Source organism: Marmota flaviventris, chromosome 6, assembly GCF_047511675.1.
Source record: "Marmota flaviventris isolate mMarFla1 chromosome 6, mMarFla1.hap1, whole genome shotgun sequence".
Lineage (NCBI taxonomy): Eukaryota > Metazoa > Chordata > Mammalia > Rodentia > Sciuridae > Marmota > Marmota flaviventris.
Genome location: NC_092503.1, coordinates 28,061,131 through 28,084,871, shown reverse-complemented (window position 1 = coordinate 28,084,871; position 23,741 = coordinate 28,061,131). Strand labels below are relative to the sequence as shown.

The window sequence follows — 23,741 nt, the reverse complement described above, 5'->3', positions numbered from 1 at the left end:
CCTTATCCCTCACCCTGCACAAAATCAACTCAAAATGGATAAGACTTAAAAATTAGACCAGAAACTATGCAACTCCTAGAGGGATCACAGGGCCAACACTCTAGCATATAGGTACAGGCAAAGACTTTCTTAATAAAATCCCTTAGGCTCAGGAAATAAAATGCCCAGATTTAATAAATGGGATGACATCAAATTTAAAAGCTTCTGCACAAAAGGAAATAAGAATGTGAAAAGAGAACCTACAGAATGGGAGAAAAACTTTGCTATCTATTCTTCTGACAGAGGAATAATATCTAGAATATATAAAGATCACAGAAAAGTTAACAAAAACCTCCCAAATAACCTAACTAATATATTGGCAAGTGAATTAAATAGACACTTCTCAAACGAACAAATACAAATGGTCAACAAATATATGAAAAATATCCAACATCATTAGAAATTACTACACTGAGATTTCATCTCATACCAGTCAAAATGGTAGTCATCAGGAATACAAACAATAATAAATGCTGGAGAGGATGTGGAGAAAAAGGAACACTTTTACACTACTGGTAGAATTGTAAATTAGCATAACCACTATGGAAATCATCATGGAAGTTCCTCAAAAGAGTAGGCATGGAACCACCAGGTGACCCAGCAATACCACTCCTCAGTATATATCTTAAAGAATTACAGTCATCAAACTACAGTGATACATGCATATCTATGTTTACAGCAGAACAACCCACAATAGCCAAACTATGAAACCAGTCTAGGTGTCCATCATTGGATGAATGGATAAAGAAACTGTGGTATACATGCACAATGGAGTTTTAATTCAGCCATAAAGAAGAAAGAAATTATGTTATTTGTAGGAAAATGAATGAAACTAGAGATCATTATGTTAAGCAAAATAAGCCCACATCAGAAGGCCAAGGGTCAAATGTTTTCTGTCAGATGTATAAGCTAGAGAGGAAAAAGAAAAAGGAGAGTGGAGAGGCAGGGATCTCATGAAAATCAAAGGAAAATTTTTAAAAAATTTAATTAAAAAAAAAAAAAGAAAAAGAAAATCAAAGGGAGACCAGCATAGAAAAGGGACCAAGGGGTGAGAGTGGGGAGAGAGGGAGGAAGTGCTGGGGAAGGATGTTGGCTTAAATGTATTATTACTTTGTGTGCATGTGTGAATATGTAACAGCTAACCATCATGTACAACTATGATAAAAAACAGGGAAAGAGAAAAAACATGGTCAAAAAAAGAACCTGTGTGGAGGAGGGGAGTGCAACAGGAGCCATGGAAAACCCCATCCCACCACTCCAAGCCGGCTACGACAGCAGGGTCACTGAAGGCCTGCAGGCCGGTCCTCTAGGTAACTGTTCTGTCTTCACCTACTTGACCCGTGTACAGGTGTAGCTAGCCCTTTAAATCTTCACCTGCTGCTTTTCTTCTCATAGCCATTTTGTTTACTGCTGTCCCCAGACAAGCCAAACCTAGGATTCTATCCTTCACATTTTTTCTTACTCTCATTCATCTAGAAAGTACTAGGCTGCAGATATAGCTCAGTTGGTAGAGCGCTTGCCTCTCAGGCACAAGGCCCCAGATTCAATTCCCAGCACCACCAAAAAAAAAAAAAAAAAAAAAAAAAAGTTAAGTACCTATAATGTGTAATGACAAACTCCACCCTTCTGGCCCCAATCCTGTTATATTCAGAAGGTCCTGGATATGCCTGTTGGGCAGGAACTGAAAATCTAACAATCTAACTCATCAACTTTTGCTCAAAACAAAAACTAGAGTGTCCCCAGAGCCAGGTTTCTCTCTTTCACTAAATTAAAAAAGAAGTGCTTTACTGCAGCTTTTAAAAATGTATAACATACACTGGGCACGGTGACACACATCTATAATCCCAGTGGCTTGGGAGGCTGAGGTGAGACCGTAAGCAACTTAATGAGACTCTATCTCAAAATAAAAAATAAAAATAAAGGACTGGGAATGTGGCTCAGGGGTTAAGCACTTCTAAGTTCAACCCCCAGTACCAAAAATCAATAAATAACATAACATAAAATTTACCATCTTGACCATTCCTAAGCACACAGTTCTGTAGTATTAAGTATATTCACATGGTTGGGCAACCTGTCTCATTTTGCATAACAGAAACTCAACACCCATCATACAATAACTCCCTATTTCCTCCTCCCCCCAATCTTGGGAACTACCATTCTACTTTCTGTTTCTATGAATTTGACTACTCCAGGTGCATCCTACGAGTGGAATCACACAGTATCTGTCTTTCTGTGACTGGTTTATTTCACTTCACATGTCTTCAGTGGTCATACATGTTGCAACCTGTGTCAGAATTTCTTCCCTTTTTTAAGGCTTCATAATATTCCACTGAATTTATTTACCACCTTTTGTTTATCCATTCATTTGGTGAGAGATACTTGGGTTGCTTCCACCTTTTGGCTGTTACAAATATGCTGCTATGAACATGGGTATGCAATAACTGAGATCCTGTTTTTAGTTCTTTTGAATACATACCCAGAAACAGAATTACTGGACCACAACTGGCTATTTTCCACAGGGGCTGCACATTTACCCCCTGATTTCCAGTGCACAATATTTCCAGTTTCTCTACATTCTTACCCCTTAGCTCTCAGACTAACCACACTTTACCTTTACTCTGCTTTCCACTTTATCTCCTCTTTTCCCCAAATCCCATTTCCTTCATTTTCTAATCTTTATGCCCTTTATTCCATTTACTAATTTTTCTATATAGCAGAAGGTATTTAGTTTTGTAAACCAAGAACTTAACATGTTAAGCTTTCAAAAAAAAAATCTTGGTAGAATGAAAGAGTTACCCTATTAGGATTGTATTTCCTCAAAAATTTAAAATAGTACAATTCTAGGTTAAGTTAGAAGATTAGGACTTAGAAAATTTTCTAAAATTATTCTTAAGTTTCATTCACAGTTTCTAAACTGGTTTTTTTTGGTAATTATTCAAAAGTTTTAGAGTTCTTTTGATTATAATCTCACTTTTTAGGAGGAAAATTTTTTGATGTTTATTTATCTTAAATATCCCTTAACTCCATATCCTTTAAATTATCATTTTATATATGTACAAATGACTACAAAAATTCTTTCAAATAATTTGAAAAGTAGAAAATTATAAGCTAATGCAATGTCTGCCTATTTTGGTCTTTTGGGGGTGGCTCCCTGAGTACATATCATCAGTGTAGACACTGTAAAATATGCCTGTGAAACAGAGCGTCTGGTCCTGGTCCTCAAGGAAGTAACACTAAAGTAGAAATAAGACTAATGAACAACGGGGCTGAGGGTGTGGCTCAGTGGTAGAGCACTTGTCTAGCATGTGTGAGGCACTGGGTTCGATTCTCAGCACCACATATAAGTAAATGAAAGAATAAAATAAAAGTCCATCCACGAATGGTGTGAAAAACTTTGTGTAAAATCAGTGAATCGAAAAATTGTGCTCTATGTATAATATGCATTCTGCCATCATTTATAACAAATTAGAATAAATAAGTAATTTAATAAAAAATAAAAGTCCAGCCCAGCGGGTTGGGAATGTGGCTCAAGTGGTAACGCGCTCGCCGGGCATGCACAGGACGCTGGGTTTGATCCTCAGCACCACATAAAAAATAAAATAAAGATGTTGTGTCCACCGAAAACTAAAAAATAAATATTAAAAAACTCTCTTTCTCTCTTTAAAAAAATAAAAAATAAAAGTCCATCAACATCTAAAAAAAAAGATTTTAAAAAAGTGGACAAATGTACAGAAGAGTCCTAGGAGCATGCACAAAAGTAACATGGAATGACAAGTGCCAGTTAATACAGCTAAAAGCATCTTACAAGACCTCAGGCACAGATCTAGTTCCATGTGTGATTTACATGTGCATTGAATAGATGAAGTAGAGGAAGTGCTAATTCTCTCTTTTCTTGACCTGGAACATTTGTCTCTCCTACTCTCAGGCATCAGTGCTCCTGGGTCTCAGGCCTTCAACCTCTGACAGGGAGTTCCAGCCACAGCTTCCTTCATTTTTTAGGCGTTTAGACTTGGAGTGAACTGTACCCTGGCTCTCTTTCTTCTCCACTCTCCAGACAACAAATCATGGGGACTCTTGGCTTCCGTAATCATATGAGCCAACTCCCATAATAAGCCCTCTTCCCCCATCCTGGCTGGCTTTGAACTTGCGATCCTTGTGCCTCAACCTCCCAAGAGGCTGGGATGAAAGGTGTGCACCACCACACTGGGCTGAAGACACTCATTTTATAATAGTTTCTTTGCACTTAGATTGTGAAACAAAATCTTTAGGCCATTTGGAAAATTGATTGAACCGTCCTATGACGGAAATCACTTTGTCTTGTCCACATATTCCACCGCTTTCATACTGGGGTAGATAATGTATATTGGCTTGCCCTACCCTGAGAGAAATTTTTAAAAAGTACCTTTTCCATGTAATTCTCCACTAAAATTTTCCACTTTAAAAGAAAAAAGCTGTCCAACAGTACCTCCAATCAAAATCAGAAATTCTTAGTAGCCTCAAGAAAACCAATTTCCTGGTGGAAAGACAACTTTCTTTAGCTGGCACGTCCCACAGAGAATGTGCCTTGTTCCGTGCAGGCTTGTTTGTCTAGCAGCGTGCAGCCCAGGACACCCACGAGGAGAGCTCCCCGCCACATTCTTCCTGGGGCCCTCCATAGCTTTACAGCTTCCCCCACAGTGTGATCACCAGTTCCTTTCGCTTTTTAATTGTTTTATTTTGGAAGAATTTTAGATTTACAGAAATACTGCAAAGAAAGCAAAAAAAAAAAAAAAATCCTGGTATATAATCTCTGGCTCTATCTAATACATCTGGCATAACTATGGTAGATTCCTCAAAACCAAGAAATTAAACTTGGCACAATGCCTTCACTAAGCTGCAGACTTTGCTCTGATTTTTCCAGTTTTTTACTAATATTCTTTTTCTATTCCAGGATACCAACAGCATTTAGGTAATCAGCATTAAGTTGTTTTTTTAAATCACCAAATCATTCATGTGCTACTCAGATATTTCAAAATGTAATCCCTTTCTCTTTTGCTCTTTTAGACATCCTTAATGCTTCACTCGCGGCCTATACCTGCCCCTTTCAGTGATCTACACCTATTCCCCTTTACCCGGAGTCTTTCAAGACACACCCCTCTATAGTACATTCCCTATGTCAAGGCTTAATGGAATGATAAATCATCTAAATGTAAGTACAGTTGACTTCCTTAAGCATGAATTTTTTAGGTGTACACCTAACTGCTAAGCATGTGTTTCAAAGCCTCTCTAGAATTTTTTTCCTAAGTTACTCATACTTTCCACCCTAATTTGTTATAAGCAGGTGAAACTCAGTTATTATTTCAATCAAATATTCAAAGGACCTACTATTTTCTAGGTATCATGCTGGATAGTATACTAGCCACAGAATAACATAAAACAGACATGATTACTTTCTAGTGAGGATAACAGTCATGTAAACTAGAAATAAAAAGTAGTTTCAGATGGCAGTTAAGTGTCACAACTAGGTGAAAAACATTTTCAAGGAGAGGGAATGACTTTAGATTTGGCTGCAGGTCAGGACGCTCTAAGGAGGTGCCTTTTGAACTGAGAACTTAAGCCAGGGATGGTGGCATAAGACTGTAATCCCCGCAACTCAGGAAGCTGAGGCAGGAGGATCACAAGTTGGAGGTCAGTTTCAGCCACTTAAAAGTTAAAAAAGCACAGGGATGTAGCTCAGTGGTGAAATGCCCTTGGGTTCAATCCCCAGTACCACCAATCAATCAATCATAAGCAGAACACTGAACTATGCAAAGCACAAGCCCCAGGACAGGAAGGAAGCGGGGTGAAGGTCTGTTCTAGGGAGAGGAGACAGGTTCAGGGTTATTAGAACTTCTACTTATGTGTCTTTCTAATATTACTAATGTTATCACTCTTTACTAATGTTTAATATAAAAACTGAGCCTGGTTGGTATCTTCACTCTCAAGTCAAACAAGGTGTTCTGAGAAAAAAAGAAATTCTACAACTTGAAGGGTCTGATATGGACTGGTATACCATTTATAAATACTTTGAATTAAATACAACTATTATATATAACTATTATGTATAACACTCATCTTATTCTTTTAAATTTCTATTTTAGAATACTTTATAGTATAGGCACAAATTAGGACAATGTTTCATATGTGTGTATAAATGTCATCTATAAATAGATTTATATATCTAGAAATCCATAATGTACTTCTCTATCTATTCTCCCACCATACACATATAAGGTAGAAGAGCTTTACTTAAAGCTTTTTATTAATGGACAGACTAACTCCTCACTCCATAAAGTTTCATTCCATCAATGCTACCCATTTTGTATCTCACTGTGGATATAGCTGGGGCTATGTCTGGGCCAGTGATTTCCATTTGGCTGTACATCAAAATGACCTGAGATCAATGCTTAAAGCAGCACAATTTACAATAGTTAGGTTATGGAACCAGCCCAAGTGTCTGTCGATAGATAAAGGGATTAAAAAAATGTAGTACATATATAAAATAGAGTTTTACTCAGTCATAAAGAATGAAATGATCGCATTTGTTGGTAAATGGATGGAACTGTAGACTATCATGCTAAGTAAAATAAGCCAAACTCAGGAAATCAAGGGCCAAATATCCCCTCTCCCTAAAACAGACCTTTGCTCAACATCCCTCCTGTCCTGGGGCCTGCACTTTTGTATACTTCTCTCCTATGTGGAAGCGAGTACAAATAAGGGAAAAAAGAGGAGAAGGGGGTTGTATATCATAAAGATACAGGGAAGATCAGTGGAGGAGGAGAATAAGAGGGAGGAAGGAGGGACAGGAAAGGGGAGAAAATGTGGAATGTATTTGAAAAAATACATGAGGTGCACATATATGTGTGTGTGTGTGTGTGTGTGTGTGTGTGTACACACACACACACACACCCCACAGCGAATTCTACCTTTATGTGTATCTACAAAACACCAATTAAAAATGAATAAGTATTTAAAAGGAAAACCAATAGAGTAGAGGAAGAATAAGTGGAGAGGGGAGAAAAAAAGGGGTCACTGGGGTCTAAAAGGGAGTCAGTTAAATTCCACACATGTATGATTTTGTTAAAATGAACCCAACTATTATGTAAACAATAATTTTAAAAATTTGTATAAAAGAAAAAAAAAAAAAAAAAAAAGACCTGAGAGCTGTAATAAAATCAGATTCCTCTAGGTGGAGCACACAGGATTTTTAAGGCTATGGCAATGTTCTGTATAATACTATAATGCTGGATACATGTCATTATACATTTGTCCAGACTCTGAGAATGTACACCACTAAGGGTGAACCCTAATGCAAACTATGGACTCTGGGTGATAATATAGGTTCATCAGTTGTAATAAATGTGCTACTCTGATGGGGAAGGTTTATTTTGGGGGAGACTATGCATGTGTGGAAGAAGATGGTATATGGGAAATCTTTGTACCTTCCTCTCAATTTTGCTATGAACCAAAAACTGCTCTAAAAGAATAAAACTTTTAAAAAAATCCAATTCCTGGGTCTTATCTCCAGCAGACTCTCATTTAGTCTGACATGTTCTGAGAATTGTAATACCAAGGAGTGAACCCAGGGATGCTTAACCATGGAGCCACATTCCTAGGCCATTTTATTATTTTGAGACACAGTCTCAGTAAGTTGCTTAAGTCCTTGCTAAATTGCTGAGGCTGGCTTTCAACCTGCGATCCTCCTGCCTCAGCCTCTCAGAGCTATAATTTTAAAGAGATCTTTGCATTGCTCAAGCATTGGTCAATTTGGGAAACACTGGTAAAAAATTGCATTGGGATGTGTTCGTGGACACAGGTACATTGAAATGCATATTTATTTAGGTTACTTTATATTTTTCTATCTTTCTTTCTTCCCCTGCTCCACAAAAATCCAAACATGTTTTTTAAAGACAAGAGAGCAAACCTTCCTCATTCACACTTAACTCTCTCCTTGGTGCAGCATTGCTCAGGTTGCATGCACTGGATGAAAGTTATTTGGTGGTTTTGAAATGACATTTTTAAAACATAAGGCAACCATGGTTTTAAAAGCACCAAGGAGATATCAGAAATGATAGCTAAATGGTAGTCTAAAATACCCAAGCAGGCAACATTCACAGGGTAATTAAACACTTCTGACCTGGAACCAGTGTGGTAATCGCTGTCTGTACGGCTTTGCGGATAATGCTGTCCAAGGCGAACATCCAGTGTGGCTTGATGTTATGATTCCGAAGAACCTTATTGACCTGGAAAAGAGAGGGACATCTAATATTTAACTACAAATAACCCGGCGGATCCAATCACTTGGATGAAATTCTACCTATAAAAATAACGAAAAGTTTTCTTCACTTTGAATTATAAATTTCTTCATGCTAATAGAAGACAAATTAAAAACTGCCACTTCAAATTAAAGTTGATTAAGCCCCATGTAAGCAAATAAGTTATTTAAATAGAAGGAAGACTGGCCAAATGGCAATGTGGCTTCTTTGAGACTTAGAATATGCAGCTGCAGAATGGGTGGTGGAGGAGGTAAAAGAGGAAAAGAGAGCCGTAGGATCGTAAATAAAAATAAATGCCATCCCTGAATCTTAAAATTAATGCTTAACATAGTCAAGTACTTCCCCATACTATGGTGATTTGGAAAAATAAGCAAGAGGGAGAAATTAGCATTTTATGTGCTACCTATGGTTTGCTACAGTGCATATCTTGTTTCCTTTCCATTGTTGTTTATGCCTGTGTAAACATAAACAAGGAGAATAATCTGGTAGACTATTCCAGAAAGCCAATTCACATAAAAAATCTTTATTGTAGGAATATCTTTTCATGATGACTGGTAATGCTGTACACATTTAGACACTGAAATAAATATGTGTGTTACCTTTCTGTCCCTTAAAAAACTGTAATAAAATACACATAAAATTTACCATCATAACTGTTTTTAAGTGTACCATCAGTGCATCAAGTACTTTCACATTGTTTTGCTACCATCACCACCATATACCCACAGAACTTTTCTCAACTTGCAAAACTATACTCTAAACCTACTAAACAGTAAGTTCCCAACCCCATAATACTTCCTGAAAACCACCCTTCTACTTTTTGTTCCCAAGAGTTTGATATTGGAAGTACCTCCTACAAGAGAAATCGTACAGTATTTGGCCTTTTGTGACTAGCTCATTTCACTTGGCATCATATCCTCAAGGTGCACCCATATAGTAGCAGTGTGACAGAATTTCCTTCTTTTAAAGGCTGTATAGTATCCCATTGTATGTATATACCATGTACATAATCTTTTTAAAAACAACCTTTTTCCATAAGTCTTAGGCTCAATTCAAGTTTGGATTAAGTCCACTATTTGCTGGTTGACAAAGGTCTCTAAGGAAAGAGGCTATTTCCCCAACAGGCTTCGGTTAGATAGAACCTCAGCAGAAACTAGGAGATGGTACCTGAGTACAAATGCATGCCAACAGCTTCCCTTGGTCCATCTTCATCAGAATCCCCCAGTTTTCAAGGAAGTCAGGTTGAGAACTTCCTCATAGTAGCTATTCCCAAGGAAATGAACCATTGCCAGGATCCCACTTATTATGGGAAATCCTTCCAGACTGAGTTTGTCCTGGTATCTTCATTTCTTTAAAGCACTTAACCTGCTTATTTGACTAATTAGAATAACACTAACTGCTATGGCTTGGGTCTTGACTGTCCCCCACAGGACCATATATTAAAGGCTTAGTCACCAGCCTATGGCACTACCGGGAGACGGTAAAACTTTTAGCAAGTGGGACATAGTGGAAGGAAGTTAGGTCACTGAGGTTGTGCCCTTGAAGGGGATTTGGGGGATCCCACCCCTTCCTCTCTTTACTCCCTGGCTGCCATAAGATCAACAGGCCTCCTCCATCATGTGCTCCCACTGTGATGTACTGTTGCTGCCACAGGCCCAAAGTATCAGGGCCAAGTTACCATGGACTGAAATATCTGAAACTGAGCCAAAATAAACCTTCCTTCTTATAAGTTGACTTATTTATTATAGTGACAGAAAGCTGATTAATACACTAATCCATAATATTTCCCTCAGGAGTCATACACATGGTGGACAAGGGATGCTTTATAAACATGACCTGCTTCTCATAGGGTCTTCATTATGCAGCATATTACAGAGGGTCCATTCTTTGGATTCATTCTAATGCTAAACAGTAAGTTAGTGAAAGTGGGGGTGAGTATGTGTTTATCTGGGAGTCCCCTGGGCTTGAGGCTCAGGATTACAACTACAAAATTCTCAGTCTGAATTCTACAGCCAATTTGATTTCCAACCTCTAGGCTAGAAGCCAAATATGTGGGCAAGTGCAAATTAGCTAAATGATTTCACTCTATTTACAGATGGCGGTGTTTCCCCAGTTGCAGTGTAAGCATGCCTTCAACATCTAGTATTAGTGGTAGGCTTTGCCAGTGGTTTTCATTTTCTGCGACTCTTTTTCCTGCTCCCCATTTAGCACAAGGACCAAGTGGCTTATACAGTGTTTCAGAGAACACTCATGGCCACTGACAGATCATCATTTAGTTTCAAATGAGGGATCATTTGATGCTCCAAATGCAACTATCAAGGCACCTTCTACATAGAAGCAACAAATACATTGGAGTGAATTAATTTCTAGAATTTAAATAATATTCAAAGCCTGCTTCCAAATTTATATTACAGGTACTATGAAGAACTCTCTTATTTCTTTCTCCTACACCTTGTAAGGGTCTTTTGGGAGTGGCTTATGTTGATTTGGGCGTAAAGTTCCATATGTAAGTGTTACCCAAGAATACACAGAGGGTTTTTGAATCAGTCTTCTAGTTTATGTTGCATAGCAACTCAATTTTAGAATAATCAGCAATCTCTCACTAGATAATGTAGATTAATTTTCACTCAGTGATAGTCTATACTCTAAATTAGGTTTCTGGCTAGGACATACTAGATACTTATGAAATAAGCATGTACAAAATGCTCTGTATAGAAACCAGAGAAAAACTGGGAGGAAAAAGTGACTTTGTTCAGTGACCATTTCAATGCATACTGTTAAATTGCTCTTAGTGGCCACTAGATGGCAATTCTTGTATTGCATTACAAATTGCATGACTACAGTGTGCTATGTTGCTAAAGTCACCAAAGTAAATAGTGACCCACTACATGATTTCATAAGAAGAAAGTCCAATCAGGGGAAACGTTTCTAAGTTTTGCTATTTTCCATGGTGATTCAGTTTTATGTGTGTTTATCTTTGAGAAATACTAATGCACAAAATAACAAATCCAATACTTACAGACAAGCAGATAGGCATATATCTCATATTCCTCATCCAAAGAGAACAGAGTTCACTGAAATTATTGAAAAAATACTAAAACCTGTATTCTATCCTATTTTTATGACTAATGTTAACAGAGTTTGTGGCAAACCACTGACAAAAAGTTACACTTTAGGCTAGGGTTGTAGCTCAGTGGTAGAGTACTTGCCTAGCACCCTGAGGCACTGGGTTCAATCCTTAGCAACACATACAAATAACTAAATAAAAATAAAAAGGTCTTGTGTCCTTCTCCACCAATTAAAAAAAAAATTTAAAGTTACCCTTACCGCATCTTGGAATCCAAAGAGGACCACCTGCACTTGGCTGATGCCATGGCTGTCAAAATCCAGCTCTAATTTCAGCTTTGACAGCGTGGTGGCTATGATTTTTCGGTCAGTGGACCTCACAAACTCTCTGAGGCTTGTGACGAGGGTTGTGATGTGTTCCCATTTTAGTTTAGGTTCTTCAGGCCCCTGTGAATAAAAAATATTTCAGTCACACTGTGCTAGACACATCAGCCACAGACACACCACTTCTACAGTCCTTTCTGAGAAGAACTGGGCTCCAAAGGACTACCCGTTAAAGCAAAAGATCACATTTTGAGCTCTAAGGCCCCTCTCAGCCACCAGTACCACATTGCTCCTACCATTAAGAAGAAATCAGACTTTGGGAGAACGGGCACTTACTCCTCACACTCACCAGTAGCTAGGATACAGTCAGATGTACAAAGCTTTAACCAAATAGGGGCAGGCTGAGTCAATTCGAGCCTTGTTCTCAGAAATTATAATTGAGAACTTAAGGGGGATTCAGGCAACAGGCCACAGGATCTTAAAGTCAACCCATAGAGAGGTCATAAAATAGGGTTATCTCGCCTGCCAGGTAGGGGAAGGGTGACCACCGACAGAAAAGGCCCAGTGGCCCAGGGCGGGACAGAGCTTCCAATCACTCCTGCAAGGTAGGCGGGCCTGCGACCCACCGGCAGAAGAGGAGCAGCCGCCCGCTGAGAGGCTGAGCCGCCCCCTCCCCCTGCGCCAGCATAGTAGAGGGAACTGGGACCAAAGACAGAGCAGGCCCAGCGGCCTGCTGAGGGGCAGAGCCGCCCCCCACCCCCCTCGCCTGCCAGGTAGGGGAAGGGTGACCACCGACAGAAAAGGCCCAGTGGCCCAGGGCGGGACAGAGCTTCCAATCACTCCTGCAAGGTAGGCGGGCCTGCGACCCACCGGCAGAAGAGGAGCAGTCGCCTGCTGAGAGGCTGAGCCGCCCCCTCCCCCTGCGCCAGCATAGTAGAGGGAACTGGGACCAAACACAGAGCAGGCCCAGCGGCCTGCTGAGGGGCAGAGCCGCCCCCCACCCCCCTCGCCTGCCAGGTAGGGGAAGGGTGACCACCGACAGAAAAGGCCCAGTGGCCCGCAGCGGGACAGAGCTTCCAATCACTCCTGCAAGGTAGGCGGGCCTGCGACCCACCGGCAGAAGAGGAGCAGCCGCCCGCTGAGAGGCTGAGCCGCCCCCTCCCCCTGCGCCAGCATAGTAGAGGGAACTGGGACCAAAGACAGAGCAGGCCCAGCGGCCTGCTGAGGGGCAGAGCCGCCCCCCACCCCCCTCGCCTGCCAGGTAGGGGAAGGGTGACCACCGACAGAAAAGGCCCAGTGGCCCAGGGCGGGACAGAGCTTCCAATCACTCCTGCAAGGTAGGCGGGCCTGCGACCCACCGGCAGAAGAGGAGCAGTCGCCTGCTGAGAGGCTGAGCCGCCCCCTCCCCCTGCGCCAGCATAGTAGAGGGAACTGGGACCAAACACAGAGCAGGCCCAGCGGCCTGCTGAGGGGCAGAGCCGCCCCCCACCCCCCTCGCCTGCCAGGTAGGGGAAGGGTGACCACCGACAGAAAAGGCCCAGTGGCCCAGGGCGGGACAGAGCTTCCAATCACTCCTGCAAGGTAGGCGGGCCTGCGACCCACCGGCAGAAGAGGAGCAGCGGCCTGCTGAGAGGCAGAGCCGCCCCCTCCCCCCCGCGCCTGCAAGGTAGTCGGAACTGAGACCACCATCAGAACAGGTCAGACCTGCAACCGAGAGACAGAACAGGCCCAGTGGCCTGAGGAAGGGTAGTGCCGCCCCCCCCCCACGCCTGCAAAGTAGGCGGACCTGCGACCCACTGGCAGTACAGCCCCAGAGGCCTGCAGAGGGGCAGTGCCGCTGCCTGCGCCTGCAAAGTAGACAGAACGGCGACCACCGACAGAACAAGCCTAGCGGCCCGCAGAGGGACAGAGCCGCCGCCCGCGCCTGCAAGGACGGCGGACCTGCTACCGACTGGCAGAGCAGGCCCAGCGGCCTGCCGGCGTGGTAGGCACATTGCCCCAATTGGCGGAGGGGCAGAGCCGCCGCCCGTGCCTGCGAGGGAGACTTTGCAACTATACAAGACCAATATAAATATATAGGGGGAAAATTCAATAGCACAACAGTTTCACCAAGAAGAAAGGAACGCGAACAGTATGAAGAGACAAGGAAAGAAAGGACCACAAGCATTGCAGGTCAACTCAACTTTAGAAGAGGTAATAGCTGCAGCTGATGGAATGTCAGATAAAGAATTCAGGATATACATGCTTCAGATGATCTGGAGTCTCAAGGAAGACATCAGACAGCAAAATCAGACAATGAAAGATCACTTCAACAATGAATTACATAAACAAATCCAAGAAGCAAAAGATCAACTATACAGGGAAATAGAGGTTATAAAAAACAAACAAACAGAAATCCTAGAAATGCAGGAAGCAATAAGCCAACTTAAAAACTCAATTGAGAATACTACCAGCAGAGTAGAACACTTAGAAGACAGAACATCAGACAATGAAGATAAAGTATTTCAACTTGAAAAGAACATAGACAGCTCAGCAAGACTGTTAAGAAACCATGAGCAGAACATCCAAGAAATATGGGATAACATCAAGAGACCAAATTTAAGAGTCATTGGGATACAGGAAGGAACAGAGTTTCAAACCAAAGGAATGAGCAATCTATTCAATGAAATAATTCGAGAAAACTTCCCAGACTTGAAGAATGAGACAGAACCCCAAATCCTAGAAGCCTACAGGACGCCGAATGTGCAAAATCATAAGAGACCCACACCTAGACACATTATAATGAAGATGCCCAACATACAGAATAAGGAGAGAATTTTAAAAGCTACAAGAGAAAGGAAGCAGATCACATTTAGGGGTAAGCCAATCAGGATAACAGCTGATCTTTCAACACAGACTCTGAAAGCTAGAAGATCCTGGAATAACATATTTCAAACACTGAAAGAAAATGGGTTCCAACCAAGAATTGTGTTTCCAGCGAAATTAAGCTTCAGGATGGAAGATGAAATTAAAACCTTCCACGATAAACAAAAGTTAAAAGAATTTGCAGCTAGAAAACCATCTCTTCAAAACATCCTTGGCAAAACATTACAGGAAGAGGAAATGGAAAATAACAATGAAAACCAACAGTGGGAGGTAGGACACTAAAGGGGGGAAAATAATCAAAGTGGAAAACAAACCATGTTTAGTAACATAAATAAACAAATATGGCTGGAAGAACAACCCATATCTCAATAATAACCCTAAATGTTAATGGCTTAAACTCACCAATCAAGAGACACAGGCTAGTAGAATGGATCACAAAACAAGACCCAACAATATGCTGCCTACAGGAGACGCATTTGATAGGAAAAGACATACATAGGCTGAAGGTGAAAGGTTGGGAAAAATCATATCACTCATATGGACTTCGGAAACAAGCAGGAGTATCCATACTCATATCAAATAAAATAGATTTTAAGCCAAAGTTAATCAAAAGGGATAAAGAGGGACACTACATACTGCTCAAGGGAACCATACACCAACAAGACATAACAATCATAAATATATATGCCCCAAACAATGGTGCAGCTATGTTCATCAAACAAACTCTTCTCAAGTTCAAGAGTCTAATAGACCACCATACAATAATCATGGGAGACTTCAACACACCTCTCTCACCACTGGACAGATCTTCCAAACAAAAGTTGAATAAGGAAACCATAGAACTCAATAACACAATTAATAACCTAGACTTAATTGACATATATAGAATATACCACCCAACATCAAACAGTTACACTTTTTTCTCAGCAGCACATGGATCCTTCTCAAAAATAGATCATATATTATGTCACAGGGAAACTCTTAGACAATACAAAGGAGTAGAGATAATACCATGCATCCTATCTGACCATAATGGAATGGAACTGAAAATCAACGATAAAAGAAGGAAGGAAAAAGAATATATCACTTGGAGAATGAACAATAGGTTACTGAATGATCAATGGGTTATAGAAGACATCAAGGAGGAAATTAAAAAATTCTTAGAGATTAATGAAAACACAGACACAACATATCGGAATCTATGGGACACATTGAAAGCAGTTCTAAGAGGAAAATTCATTGCTTGGAGTTCATTCCTTAAAAAAAGACAAAACCAACAAATAAATGATCTCATACTTCATCTCAAAATCCTAGAAAAAGAAGAGCAAAACAACAGCAAAAGAAGTAGAAGGCAAGAAATAATTAAAATCAGAGCTGAAATCAATGAAATCGAAACAAAAGAAACAATTGAAAAAATTGACAAAACTAAAAGTTGGTTCTTTGAAAAAATAAACAAAATCGACAGACCCTTAGCCATGCTAGCGAAGAGAAGAAGAGAGAGAACTCAAATCACTAACATACGGGATGAAAGAGGCAATATCACAACAGACACTTCAGAAATACAGAAGATAATCAAAAATTATTTTGAATCCTTATACTCCAATAAATTAGAAGATAGTGAAGGCATAGATAAATTTCTTAAGTCATATGATCTGCCCAGATTGAGTCAGGAGGATATAGACAACCTAAACAGACCAATATCAATTGAGGAAATAGAAGAAACCATCAAAGGACTACCAACTAAGAAAAGCCCAGGACCGGATGGGTATACAGCAGAGTTTTACAAAACCTTTAAAGAGGAACTAATACCAATACTTTTCAAGCTACTTCGGGAAATAGAAAAAGAGGGAGAACTTCCAAATTCATTCTACGAGGCCAACATCACCCTGATACCTAAACCAGACAAAGACACTTCAAAGAAAGAAAACTACAGACCAATATCTCTAATGAACCTAGATGCAAAAATCCTCAATAAAATTCTGGCCACTCGGATACAAAGGCACATCAAAAAAATTGTGCACCATGATCAAGTAGGATTCATCCCTGGGATGCAAGGCTGGTTCAATATAAGGAAATCAATAAATGTTATTCACCACATCAATAGACTTAAAAATAAGAACCATATGATCATCTCGATAGATGCGGAAAAAGCATTCGACAAAGTACAGCATCCCTTTATGTTCAAAACTCTAGAAAAACTAGGGATAACAGGAACATACCTCAATATTGTAAAAGCAATCTATGCTAAGCCTCAGGCTAGCATCATTCTGAATGGAGAAAAATTGAAGGCATTCCCTCTAAAATCTGGAACAAGACAGGGATGCCCTCTCTCACCACTTCTGTTCAACATAGTTCTCGAAACACTGGCCAGAGCAATTAGACAGACGAAAGAAATTAAAGGCATCAAAATAGGAAAAGAAGAACTTAAATTATCACTATTTGCAGATGACATGATTCTATACCTAGCAGACCCAAAAGGGTCTACAAAGAAACTATTAGAGCTAATAAATGAATTCAGCAAAGTGGCAGGATATAAAATCAACACGCATAAATCAAAGGCATTCCTGTATATCAGCGACAAATCCTCTGAAACGGAAATGAGGACAACCACTCCATTCACAATATCTTCAAAAAAAATAAAATACTTGGGAATCAACCTAACAAAAGAGGTGAAAGACTTATACAATGAAAACTACAGAACCCTAAAGAGAGAAATAGAAGAAGATCTTAGAAGATGGAAAAATATACCCTGTTCATGGATAGGCAGAACTAACATCATCAAAATGGCGATATTACCAAAAGTTCTCTATAGGTTTAATGCAATGCCAATCAAAATCCCAACAGCATTTCTTGTAGAAATAGAGAAAGCAATCATGAAATTCATATGGAAAAATAAAAGACCCAGAATAGCAAAAACAATGCTAAGCAGGAAGTGTGAATCAGGCGGTATAGCGATACCAGACTTCAAACTATATTACAGAGCAATAGTAACAAAAACAGCATGGTACTGGTACCAAAACAGGCGGGTGGACCAATGGTACAGAATAGAGGACACGGAAACCAATCCACAAAACTACAACTATCTTATATTTGATAAAGGGTCTAAAAGCATGCAATGGAGGAAGGATAGTATCTTCAACAAATGGTGCTGGGAAAACTGGAAATCCATATGCAACAAAATGAAACTGAATCCCTTTCTCTCGCCATGCACAAAAGTGAATTCAAAATGGATCAAGGAGCTTGATATCAAATCAGAGACGCGCCGTCTGATAGAAGAAAAAGTTGGCTACGATCTACAGTCGGTGGGGTCGGGCTCCAAATTCCTCAATAGGACACCCATAGCACAAAAGTTAATAACTAGAATCAACAAATGGGACTTACTCAAACTAAAAAGTTTTTTCTCAGCAAAAGATACAATAAGAGAGGTAAATAGAGAGCCTACATCCTGGGAACAAATCTTTACTCCTCACACTTCAGATAGAGCCCTAATATCCAGAGTATACAAAGAGCTCAAAAAATTAGACAATAAGAGAACAAACAACCCAATCAACAAATGGGCCAAGGACCTGAACAGACACTTCTTAGAGGAGGACATACAGTCAATCAACAAGTACATGAAAAAATGCTCACCATCTCTAGCAGTCAGAGAAATGCAAATCAAAACCACCCTAAGATACCATCTCACTCCAGTTAGATTGGCAGCCATTATGAAGTCAAACAACAACAAGTGCTGGCGAGGATGTGGGGAAAAGGGTACACTTGTACATTGCTGGTGGGACTGCAAATTGGTGCAGCCAATTTCGAAAGCAGTATGGAGATTTCTTGGAAAGCTGGGAATGGAGCCACCATTTGACCCAGCTATTCCCCTTCTCGGTCTATTCCCTAAAGACCTAAAAAGAGCATGCTACAGGGACACTGCTACATCGATGTTCATAGCAGCACAATTCACAATAGCTAGACTGTGGAACCAACCTAGATGCCCTTCAATGGATGAATGGATAAAAAAAAAGTGGCATTTATACACAATGGAGTATTACTCTGCATTAAAAAATGACAAAATCATAGAATTTACAGGGAAATGGATGGCATTAGAGCAGATTATGCTAAGTGAAGCTAGCCAATCCCTAAAAAACAAATGTCAAATGTCTTCTTTGATATAAGGAGAGTAGCTAAGAACAGAGTAGGGTCGAAGAGCATGAGAAGAAGATTAACATTAAACAGGGATGAGAGGTGGGAGGGAAAGGGGGAGAGAAGGGAAAATGCATGGAAATGGAAGGAGACCCTCAGGGTTATACAAAAGTACATACAAGAGGAAGTGAGGGGAAGGGGAAAAATAATACAAGGGGGACAAACGAATGTCAGTAAAGGGGGCAGAGAGAGAAGAGGGGAGGGGAGGGGAGGGGAGGGGAGGGGAGGGGGGATAGTAGAGGATAGGAAAGACAGCAGAATACAACAGACACTAGTATGGCAATATGTAAATCAATGGATGTGTAACTGATGTGATTCTGCAATCTGTATATGGGGTAAAAATGGGAGCTCATAACCCACTTGAATCAAATTGTGAAATATGATATATCAAGAACTATGTAATGTTTTGAACAGCCAACAATAAAAAAAAAATAAATAAAATAAAATAGGGTTATGAATGCATCCAATTATAAGAAAGGAAGAGAAAGTAATAATGTTGGGAATGACAACAGGGTGGAAGAAGAGAAGCACACAGAAACAGAAATGCCTACAAGAAGACCAACAGCAGCTGAGCCAAAGAAAAGATGTGCAGACTCCTGGACCCTGAAGTCCCTCTGTTTGGAACTCAGCTCAGTCAGGGACTGTGGTTGGAACTCCTTGAGAGTCTAAGTGTCTTGTTGCTTTGTGTACCTACTACAATGTGCTCCTGGTACTTTAACCTCCCCAAAGCAAGTCAATTTCACGTGGGGGGGTTGGGGGAGTGGGCGTGTTTGTCTCACACTCCCTTCTTTAAACCATTCTTTACCCATCAATGAGGCATTCTGTTAGAAAAATGGGCCAATGGACTATTTTACATATTAAAAATAGAATTCAATATTTCTATAAATCCCCTCTCTCAAATTTAATTTTTTTTAACTTGGAGCAAAGCACATTGCTTTTGTAAAGAAAATACAGAATTTATCCTTATTTAATTTTAAGAAACAACAAGATTTTTATTATATTCATTTCTATCTCATATTGTACATTTTCTTACTGCATCATTAAATTCCTCAACCGAGTGATGAAAATTACAATCCCTAGGAATCTATTAAAATAAAGAGAAATGCACCATCAAGTTCCTTCTCTCAATATATTTTCATGTGGGAGCTGCCTCATGTTTATGTTTTCATGAGAAAAGATGATATTGAAAAGCTTAAAAGCTGTCATCAAGGAGACATTTTTAAATCAGGCTAGGAACAATTATAAACCTTGTCTTATTTTGTTTTTTAAAAAATTCACAGGCAAAATAATAACACCAAGAGAATATCTTTAAGAAGAAAAATGTTATTCAGAAATGGGAAGCTTACCTTAGTGAAAAATCAGTTACATGTTTGCCAACAGTCAAAATAGTAAACATTTATATTTGACATGAGCCCTGTTTTCATAATAGAAAACGTTGTTTCTGGTTTTTGGATGTGTAAGTTATAGTCCTACAAAGGAACACTCTCTACTCTGGGAAATACTTTCTGGACACTTAAGTAATCGTTATTTCTGCCCCAACTCTCATCTTTCCATGTTAACTCATAAACATGCCTTCATTAAGGAGCATCTTATGTTGGAGGAGCCTGACTCCCTATCCATAGGCAATATGTGACAGTGTGCGAGCCCCAGAGTTTTCTGCAAAGATCCTCTCTGCCTTTTATCCTTTAAACTTTGAGTGGACCTCTCAAAATGTGGTACAGATAAAAGGCTTTTCATGGTTTAATATTATGAGGGGCAGATCAATATCCACCTTTTAGGGTAGACTGAGATATAAAGCCTGCCTGAGATAGTAAGATATATCTAGAAATACTTAATGCTCTGAAAAAAATTCCTTCTGATTGTAGGAAAAAAACAAAGATTGATCATAACTGTAATAAGAGCTATGATCATTTGTTCAATATATTCTGTTATTCTCCTAAATCACGCATAATCTCAAGAGACTCTGGTTCGCAACCTCATGGGTAGATACCTTGTGTTTTGGAGGAGAAGGCTCAGGCTCTGAGAGGGTAAATAAGTGGCCCAAATTGTAGAGCTTTGAAATGATGGACCCTGCCTCTAACAGAGGCCAGTTCAAGCTGGGCTCCAGGTCTCAGCCATTCTATACTTCTGTCCCAATTAGCTGGAGTAGCCAGCCATAAACCTGAGTCAAGACCTGCTTTACCACTGAATCACCAGGCAGTGTCACAGGATGAAATTCATAGTGCCCTTGACAGTACAATCAGGACCCTCACTATCACTGGACCATTCTGGATAGGGCATGTGATTCTGACCAGCAGTTCCTGGCACAGAGGTATGCCCTCTTGAGGTTGCTTTCATGTTTCCTTTTATAGAAAACATTCAAGTGTGCTTTAAAACTAGCAGGCACCAAACCATTGAATATGATTAACCAACTTCAAAATTTAAGAATTTCAGGTTAGGGGTGTAGCTAACCCATTGGTATAGCACGTGATTAGCAAGTGGGTATCCATGGGCTCCATCCCCAGCACCTCCCCTAACCCCCAAAATTCCGAATTTCAGCCATCACGGAAATGACTTCTTTTGTCAGGTTTTGAGCTGGTGGCTGAGATAGAATGATAGCCAGGACATTCTCTGCCCGAATGGAGTCACAGTCCAACAGGGGGCAGAGAAAAAGCCCCACACAAATGACATTTTCTGTATTGGAAAAGCATACCTTTGGCGATGAGTACAAGATTTAGGCAATCCCTGGGCTCTACATGTTTCTGACCTAAAAATAAACTAGGTGACCATAGGAGAAGGCTGCACTCCTCAGCGGCTGGCAGTGATTTCCCTTCCTGCCTCTCTCCCCCTACACTGGTCCCCTCTCCTGCTTTAGGTTTCTCTCAGCACCTGTCTCCATCTGGCATAGCAGACAGGCAGAGAAGGGTGGTAGTTAAGACCATATACCATGCAACCAGACTGTCTTCATCCAACCCAGACTCCACTGCTTAGGCCTGCATGACCTTGGCAAGCCACTCAAGTCCTCTGTGCCTCAGTTTTCTCAACCATAAAATGAGGACACTGACAGAGCTATTATTTTAGTACCACTGTCCTGAGGATTAAATGAGTAAATACTCATGAAATACTAAAAGTAATACCTGGCTCAAAGAAAAACAGCGTTCCATTAGGATCAAGTGTAGATGGTGCTCATTTCAGTTCTCCCTGTACCAGAGACCCTACAGACACACATATGGCCTTTGGGCTCCTCCTCAGGGATCCAAAGAGGTAGATCTTAGGGAGTTCCTAAAGGGACAAAATGTTCAGGCTCAAGAGACAGCAGAGAGGCCTAGGGGAGTCCTCAAGATAAAGACAAGATGGGGTCGTACAAATGGAGCCAAAAAAAGGGACAGCCTCGCTCCATTTCCATCTCAATGAAAGAACAGAAAAACTCTTGGACTGAGACTCTAACAACTTGGCCTGGTCCCTTCAGCTGTGTCCTTTCTGTAGCTGTTTTCCCAAGACAGAGGGAAGAAGCTGCATGGAGTCCACCGTGATGTGTGTGATGGTGTGGCCATGTAGACAGATGATGCAGAAGCAGGTAAAGGAGCCCCTGATGCTGGCAGAATGGAGGATGACAAGTGTGATGTCCGGGCCAAGCATGTCTGTGGAAGGCTTGTATCCACAAGGGGCCTGAGCTTCCACCCCAGTGGCTTGGAACTGAAGGAAAACCTGTTTCCCCTGGTGCAGATTTGGGGGAGTAGATTCTTCCTCAAGTCTAAGCACAATTCCAGGGAACATATTTTCCCAGATACTACAGACTGAATTGTGTCCCCCACAATTTATATGTTGAAGCCCTACTCCCAATGAATTTGGAAACAAGGCCTTTTACAAGCTAATTAAAGTTAAGTGAGGTCATGGGGTAGAACCCTAACCCTACGGGACCGGGGTCCCCATAAGAAGCAGAAGAGACACACACAAGAGAAAAGCGCATCTGAAAACCTAATGAGAAGGTGGCCACCCACAATCAAGGAGAGAGGCTACAGAAGAAGCCAAACCTGCCAACACTTGATCTTGGCATTCCAGCCTCCAGAACTAAATAATATTTCTGTAGTATAAGCTACCTCATCTGTGGTCTTTTGTCATGGGAACCCTAGAAACAAATACATCAGGGAACTACAGTTTCACTGACAAGACTTTGCTTTTTTATAGCACATCTTGCCTCCTAACATATTATATAATTATTTATTGTTGCCCATTGCCCTCCATTGAATGCAGTGGCCTCATGAGCACATAGGTTTGTTGTACTTGCTGAGGCTTACAAACGCTCTGAGGAGTGACTGACAGGTGGCCTTGTGCTAATGCCAGGATTAGAATTTCACAAGGCTCAAGGCTTGTTTACTGGGCTCCTAGAGACTAGGTGGAAGCTCACCACCATGAAAAATTTGTCTCTGACTTAAAAATAATTTATGTTTAAAAATACAGTTTATAGCTTAGGAATTTGCTTCTTTGTTTCCTCTGGGGTAGGCTGGTTTGGTTTATGAAGATAGTTTCATATCTCCATGAACTATCACCTGTCATGGCTCCAGGTGGTTAGGACATGGTTAAAAATACTTAATAGCAGGTGCTATTAATGGTGTGACTTAATAGCAGGTGCCTGCAGTTCCAGCCTTGCAGGAGGCTGAGGCAGGAGGATGGCTTGAATCAGGAGGTGCAGACCAGCATGGGCAACATAGGGAGAGCCTGCCTCAAGAAATAAAATAATACACACACATGCACACACATACACACAATTTGGGAAATGAAGTACTTGGGAGAGATTTTTACCTGAGCTAAAGATTCCATTAAGTTCCTCACAACTTTGTCCTGGTCTTCTGTCAGGATCCTGTGAAGGGTGGCCCGCCTTTCACTGTCCTTCCTCAGCATAAAGAACCCAGAATCTTTTTCTTCAGGGGAAGGCGGGGCACTGTGATCCTCAAAATTTTCATCTGGAATGCTGTAATAATTGAG

The 23,741-nt window shown here is 40.6% G+C and overlaps 1 protein-coding gene across 4 annotated transcripts in view; it reads right to left on the bottom strand.

Annotated features, from left to right (window-relative positions):
* Positions 1-23,741, bottom strand: part of Map3k5 (mitogen-activated protein kinase kinase kinase 5) — a 212,452-nt gene that overhangs the window by 12,002 nt on the left and 176,709 nt on the right. For all 4 annotated transcript variants that reach the window (XM_071612996.1, XM_027938433.2, XM_071612994.1 and 1 more), the window contains 3 exons: positions 23,559-23,727; positions 11,661-11,846; positions 8,195-8,300 (listed from right to left, as the gene is read on the bottom strand). In XM_071612996.1, the coding sequence (XP_071469097.1) occupies positions 8,195-8,300; positions 11,661-11,846; positions 23,559-23,727 (461 nt within the window). The remainder of the gene's footprint in view (positions 1-8,194; positions 8,301-11,660; positions 11,847-23,558; positions 23,728-23,741) is intronic.